This window comes from Eurypyga helias, unplaced genomic scaffold, assembly GCF_000690775.1.
Source record: "Eurypyga helias isolate BGI_N326 unplaced genomic scaffold, ASM69077v1 scaffold13198, whole genome shotgun sequence".
Classification (NCBI taxonomy): Eukaryota; Metazoa; Chordata; class Aves; order Eurypygiformes; family Eurypygidae; genus Eurypyga; species Eurypyga helias.
The window spans coordinates 1-7,454 of NW_010265065.1; the positions used below are offsets into that span (position 1 = coordinate 1).

The window sequence follows — 7,454 nt, forward strand, 5'->3', positions numbered from 1 at the left end:
CGCCGCCGCTCCTCTATGGTTTGGCGGACCGGCCGCCCCGCTGCGGGGAGGGGTTGGGGCCGGACGCCCCCCCCGGGAGCAGAGAGGGAGGGCAGAGCCTGAGCTATTAAAACAATACTTTAATGGTGTGCCACAAAGGAGGGAGGCGGGGCTGGGCTCATATATTAACTCTGCTATAGCCTCTGTAAGTCACAGCGAAGGGCTGGGGTGGGGGACCACTCGCACGACAACAGCTCTACAGGGCCAGGACACCCGTTTCTGACCCGTGAACTAGAGAACAGCGTGACGAGACGTTTATAAACGCGACTGAACGAGTCCTTCGGCCACGGCATACAAAGTCTCTTGCCGACACCCGCGTCGAGTAGGAATTTCCACAGATGCGTTCACCACGGAGCGTTCGGGGGCGACGGGGTATCGACAGGTAACCCACAGGTAACAGTTTGGCCTTTGCAAACAAATGCAAATACATTCCTCGCATAGCAGTCATTTTGGCAATAGTATTAGCAAGCAATATGCTTGGATAACCGATTTCCACTGGTGCCATTGCAAACTCTTCTTTGTTGGGCAACAAAAGGCCATTTGCAGCATTCTGGAAGAGAGAAACAGCACAGCTTCAGGAGCAGGATCCCTCACGCCAGCGCAGCTAACAGTTTTAAAGAAAAAGTGGCTAGGCAGAAACCAAGTCCCAGCTCCAGGACTGGGTGCACAACTTCTCACTCAATGCTTCTAATTTTTTCTTAGCACAATACACTGCTTTCACATAAAAAGTAGGTTTAAAGAGTTATTTTTAGTAAGAAAAATATTGGTTTATGTTTTAGCGTAGAGGCTAGCTGAAAAGACAGAAAATACATCCAACATATCAACAGTCATATGTGGAGCAGAAACCCAGGGTAGCAGCTTGGTTGTTCCAAACTGAGAGATGTGACTGATTTATCTTCTCTTTCACAGGGCATGTCTTGGAAGACAGCTGGGGAGCAGCTCAGCTCATCTGCACACTTCTACATCCCGTTTCAATGTTCCCCGCCCGGACAGCCAGTAATAACTCTCCCAAGTGGCTGATTTCAATTTTGCTGAAGTAAGCCTGTTTCCAGAGCTCAGAAAAGGATTTTCTGACAAATCGTCTCACATAATGGCATCATTCTGAAAACCTAAAGCAACTGTGGAGGGGAACATTTACGTAACAAGCCTGTCTGGAGCAGCCCGGCTAATCCACAGGCACAAGAAATCACACAAGCGAAATGCTAACCCTGGAGCAATGCAGGCAGATTTGCATGAGTCCCAAAAAGAAGTAAAAGGTCTTACCTGGAAATCATTAATTTTCTTAGTGAGAAGACGATGTGTTCTGAGTCACCTAGAATAACCCGGAAACAGAAGAGTCAGCTTTAAGCCACCCCCTGCAACTCAAAACGTTCCCGCTGTGTTCCCAGAAGTGAGAAGAGGAAACGTTTAGGACACAGAAAGCAGCACAAGGGCAGAGAACCGGCAGCCAGGAGATGCTGCCACGAGACTGCAGCCTCTTGCTTCGCTACCGTTCGCACAATACAAACCACCCTGGGTGGCCACCTGGGAATCGCCGGCGACACCTCTCACAGTGAAAGCCACTGCACGCTCGCTTCACCAGCAGCCCTGCTTCCTCAGTCTGGGACTGGACATCTCGCTCGACACGGGCGATGCAGCTCAACCCCTCTGCTTTCTTTAGGTGGCCACATGTTGAGCAGGAAAAACCTGGCACCTTAGGCTAAAACATTAACACCAATCTACTGCACCTCTGTACTGTGCAAGTAGAGCTTTCTGGAGAGTGAAAAAGGGTTGTTTTTTAAGTTTGTATGTGCAATGGCTGTTGGAATGCTCTCTGTAATAAAAAATGGTTATTAATATTATTATTATTTCAAGCCCTGCTCTTTAGGGATAGATGCACATTGTTCTATTTTTGACACCTGAACACAATCACCCAAGTACAAGAACTAGAAGACCTATCTGTAACCTGCAAATCAGATCATTCACCCTTCCCTAAGCACTGCAGGAACCAGAACAATGACAACTTCAAGAGTTTTGGCACAGACAGCAAGGCGGGAATTGTCTTAAAGCCAGAGAACAAAGAGCTCGAGTTTTGGATGAGTGAACACAAAAATCCCCAGCACAAAACGGTACACAGGAGCAGACCAGGAAGGAGCTGATGGAGATGAATGAGCAGGGTCTGAGGAGCACAGCATACACAGAGCATCAACAACGAGAAAGTGTAGAGAGTGGGAGCGGTGCACAGCAGGAAGGACAGGCACGTCATCTCCATGGATCGAGGCAAGGGAGCAGGGCCGGAGCATTTCCTGCAGCTGGCTGCCCAGCCTGCAAATGTCCAGAAGAGGGAGCAAGGGACCAGACACGCAGGAGCAAAGCCCTCCAGACTCTTACCTGCAGATGACCTTTCAAATTGGCTGGCGTTTTATAATCCCCCTTCAAAACCTAGGGAAAAGAGAAAACCGGAGTGACTTTTTGGGGGCAGTGGCTCTATGACCATCAGCAAGTCCACCTTGTTAACTGCATCCTATGTCCCAGTGCACCTGAACCTGTGGAAACACTCTGATGGGCACATTTGTTCTACATCATTCTCCTCTACTGGGGCAATAGCGGGAGGTTGGCTCCTTCATGACTGTGAGCAAAGACAGGGAGAAGCATCCTGCTGAGGCAGGCAGCCAACACAAGCAGGTTCTCTGGATCCCCCCTTAGCCTGGGAGAGGAGAGTATTTCGGTCTTTACTATCGTGCCAGTGCTCCAAATTCATCCCAAGAAGTACAGGAAGATCCATGTTAGAGACCCAGAGTCCCTAACCCTGCCCAGGGCAGATGTTCACCCATATCACCTCTGTTCCAGAACAGCTGTCAGCAAGCAGAGAGAGCAAGAGAAGCTGTAAGAGACCAGAGTACTCGGAGCCCAGACCAGCTCCAGGGAAGCTCTTCCAACCTTTCAGGTCAGTGCTACTTGCCTGCCTGCCTGCCCACGATCTGCACGTGGTACTGTGGAGACCGATCCCACCCACGGGCATTCTCCTGCTCCCACCAGTGTGACAAAGGACACCTCGTCTGAGGGCACCATCATGGGGAGCACGTGCAAAGCTGGGGGGGCTGCAGAGTCCAGCCTCAGGCCGGGGAAGAACAGGTCCACCCCAAAGCATGAGAAACTCCCTCTCTTTAGTAACTGCTGTTAGTCTGTAGCTTCTTCCTTCCAGTTCTGCTCCAGGGACATGAGTCAATATTCTAAAAAAAAAAAATATAATCTGCTGGTTTTGCCCAAATGCATGACGAGCCTCCGCTCGCATTCCCCATGGGACCGCGGGAGTGGCTGGTGAGCTACACACGGACACAGCACAGCCTGCACGTCCTCCTGGGCCCGACCGGCGTGTCTAGTGCCTACAACTGTGCACCAAGATAACATCAGCACAGAGCAGGAACTCCCACGCCTGGGTTCGAGAGCGGGGCTGGATCAGGGAGGGACCGGTCAGTATCTGCCACCACGGAAGAAACAAGCACCACCACAAAATGATAGGGAAGATCATCAGGGAGAGCCACGTCAAGCTACCGCACGCATCTGTTTTGAGATCATCTCAGCGTAACTGCGTGTCTCTCGTTCCCAGCCTCCCAAACGGAAGAGAGCGTTTTGTTTTCCTACTGCTCTTTAAAAAATCCGCCAGCCTCTTCCGCTCCAGAGGGCTCTGGGGGTGCAGAGACCTATGCCCCACGCTAGCGTTCCCTCCCCACGGCAGCGACACTCACTCTGTGCGTGTTGTTCACAACTAAGGGGTCGGGCTGGCCGTAGTTGGGTGGGTTGGCGTAGGGATCGTAGCCGAGCCTGGCGAGCATCGGTGCGATGTGGGCCATGTCCTGCAGCACATCCCCTGGGATGTGCCCGATCCACTTAGATAACGCCTCCATGTTCACCGGCTTGATAACCTGGTCTGTTGATCTTTCTATCCTGGGGAAAAGTAATAAAGAAGAAAACAAACCAAGACACTAAAGTTGGATTTCACACATGTGACAGGGGCTTCCCTGCCAGTTCAACATTTTGCTTCCAGTGCCCAAGACAGTGCAGTGCAAACGCTCGGTACCCGCCGGGTCCATCTGGGGCAGAGCTGGCACGAGGCACAGCGGGGCGGCCCCAACACAGCCGCTTCCCGCTCACAACCCTGCTCTGGGGCAGCAGATCCTGGCAGGGGTTTCCACAGCTCCAGAGATTGGGTTGCCCCCGCATGGGGGGATCCGTCCTGCACCGGGGTCAGGGCATTACCAGGACACCTCTGCTTAACCAGGACACCTCTGCTTATTACAGGAAGATAATGCAAGACGTGTGGTCTGTAGCACAGGTATGCCACATGACCCCACTGAAAATCCACACTCTTATCTGTTTAGGCACCCACAGCAAAATTTATTCTGAGCAACTAGTGCTAAAAGCCCTGAGGAATCCATCGCTTCAGCCATCAAAGCTGCCTGCACCTCTCTATCCTACACCACACCTGCCTTCCTGGTCCGCCTGGGTACGTGCTCCCTGCTGGCCAGGCTCCCTGCCCTCCAAGCCCCCTGAGGAGCGAGCCCCTCACAGGTACAGCCCCTCTGCAACCTGTGCTCAGCAGGATTCCTGCCTGGGGTGAGCAGCCGCCTGCTCCAGCCAAAGGAAACCACACGCCACAGGTGACGCAGCATCCAAAGAGGGATGAATGTGCACAGAGGCTGCGGATCCTGAGCCTCCTGACAGCATCCCAGTGTCCGACTGCTAAGGCACAGGCAATGCCACACAGCCTTGTCCAGAAGAGCGGCCCGGGACGGAGGGAGGCGGAGCCCAGGCGCACACCCGTGTCCATCCCCGAGAACAAAGGAGCTGCATGTCCACAGCTGCCCTCACCACCCAGGCGTGAGCAATTTATACAAAGACGGCTTGTATGGTTCCCTTACAAGACTCATTAAATTCTGCTAAGCTAGACTGAAGCCTCCATTCAGGAAATAAAGAGCATTAAAAGAGAAGAAAAAGGTGGGAGAAGGCAAGCAGCCCCCCTGCCAGCACCCAGAGCCAGCCAGCCAGCAAGGACGGAGTGCTGGGGTGTGTCTCCACGGAGCAGGTTATTTCTTTTATTCTGCAATACCAGCACCAAACCTGTCTAGAATTGCTGCTCACTGCTGAAGGCACTCATTAGCAGCAAAACTAATCGCGGTAAGGAGGTGTTTGAGGATGGGTGGAGAAAAGAGGCATTAAAGAGCTCATGTTTCAGAGCAAGAAGTTCTTTTCAAATTAGAAATCAAAATAATTTCTGTATTGTCAAGACAGATGAATAAAGCAGTCACCTGCTCCCAAAATCCTCGCCTGGTGAGCTGCTCTGTTGGGTTGCAACAGATTGCTGGTATTCAAGGCATCTTCTACTCAGCAGCACAAAATTTATTGCAGCAAAACTGGACGTTCTGCCCCTTCTGCCCCTGACAAAGCATAAACACAAGCAATGCAGCTCTGCCCCCCGTTTCGGCCCTGACCTGCTTCACGTCACAAAAACGCTGCTCGAAAAGCTGAGGCGGGAGCCAAGACACTCACTTGGAAAGCGACACCCCGCCGGGCTTCCCTATCAGCTCCTCGTGGTGCAGCACCATGTCGCTCCAGGAGATGTCCAGGAACTTCATGATGGCATGCATGGACTGCTCGGGGTGCAGCACCAGCTGCTCGTAGTAGACGGGCAGGCAGCGGGACCGCCCGATCTCCAAGCACTGGGAGTACATCACCTCGATGGCCTTGTTCCACTTGGTCAGGCAGTCTCGGTAGCTGTTCAGGTCGAAGCCCGCGATCGTCACTTTCCGTGTGATCATGGAGTGGACCGAAGCCCGGCCGTCTCGAACCATCAGGAGGAATTTGGAATTGGGGAACAGCCTGGAGAGGTACACGGAGGATTTCAGCGTGAAGGGGTCCTTGTTACACAAATACCTGGCTGGCTCACCGTGTTTGGCAATCACTTCCAGTATAAAGGCCTGCATAGCAGCGTCCAAAACTTGGTCCGTCACCCCCGCTTCGTCCAGGCGCATCTTCTCTCGCCCTGATTTGGACCAGGCCTGCCGCATCGCCAGCACGCGAGGGATGATGCGGGTCTCCTCTCCGCAGCGCACCTCAGGGTGGGCATCGAGCATGGCCCTCATCAGCGTCGTGCCGCTCCGTGGGACCCCGCCAATGAATATCAGGGGCATCTCCTTGCTGTAACGGTACTCGACGTGGTTGGAGTCCATCATGACCAGCTCCTCATTCTCAGGTCTCATCAGCCTGTGCCTCCTCTCGCTCAGGACCTGCTGGCACTCGAGGACCTGCTGCCCAAGGTGCAGAGTCACCATCAGGGCGACCACTGAGCCCACCACCAGCAACACCCTCCTCATGGTGACCCGCATCCTGTTCTCCTCTGCACAGGCTGGTGACCACGCTTCAGCTTTCAGCTAGCAAGTGTCCAACCCAACGGGCATCTGCAAGAGAAACACAGCACGGTCAGAGGGGCAGGAGCCGCAGTCCAGCCTGGCAGCACCCCAGCATCCAGCCTGGCTCCTCTGGGACGCTGACACCATCCCAGTCTTTCATCACCTCTTCTACTTAATCAGTAACTTCCAAGCTAGGTGCCTACTACCCAGGAGTAATTAAAGTCTCCCTCAGAGCACACCCAAAGAGATTATCGCTGCACCATTTGTGTACCCAGAATCACAGATTTACAGCTGAAGCAAAGCTCCAGGAACGTTTCAGAGAGGAGGGGCCATGCGTACCCAGTCAGTCCTTAAAACAAAAATCTTTATGGAGCGTCTGTTCCACCCCAGATGAAGCCCAAACCCTCCCTGCAGCTCTCCTTCCTTCCAAAACTGAGCTCAGCACACCAGCATCCTCTCACTTCTCTCAGCCACCGGTCTCCTTCCTACATTTTCTTTGGTTTCACTGTGCTGTGACGGGGAGGGGGAAGCTGAAGTAAGAGAAAACCAAAAGCATCGCATGCAAATTTGAAGGATCTGGGTCAGGAGAAGCAGTTACCCATTAGAAAGAAACACAGAGAAATGAAACCATGTGAAGACTAGCAACACACAGAGTCAGCGTTAAATGCCCTTCCCCCTGGAGACTGACCATACATAAAAATCCTTGAAAACTTCATCTAGCATTAAGGCTTTTTGGGTTTTCTGCATCTCAGTAGGATATCCAGCAGGAAGCCTGCCGTTTCTGCAAGTCCCCTGCTCTGCTGCCTACCCGGGAGGGACTCGTGTGAACGGTGGCATCGCTTCCCACCCCCGTCTCGGTAGGATATCCAACAGGAAGCCTGCCGTTTCTGCAAGTTCCCTGCTCTGCTGCCTCCCCGGGAGGGACTCATGCGAACGGTGGCATCGCTTCCCACCCCCCCACTTCTGCTCCACTTGCGAGCACAGGTTTTGCAATCCTCCCCTGGGCTCACCCAGGGATTTCAAGTT

At 53.1% G+C, this 7,454-nt stretch overlaps 1 protein-coding gene across 1 annotated transcript; it reads right to left on the bottom strand.

Annotated features, from left to right (window-relative positions):
- Positions 1-1,301: 1,301 nt before the first annotated feature.
- TPST2 (tyrosylprotein sulfotransferase 2) lies at positions 1,302-6,480 on the bottom strand. Its single transcript, XM_010156595.1, has 4 exons — positions 5,569-6,480; positions 3,768-3,966; positions 2,410-2,460; positions 1,302-1,351 (listed from the first exon to the last, which is right to left on the bottom strand). The coding sequence occupies exons 1-4, from the start codon at positions 6,402-6,404 to the stop codon at positions 1,322-1,324; spliced, it is 1,116 nt and encodes a 371-aa protein (XP_010154897.1). The 5' UTR covers positions 6,405-6,480; the 3' UTR covers positions 1,302-1,321.
- Positions 6,481-7,454: the final 974 nt, after the last annotated feature.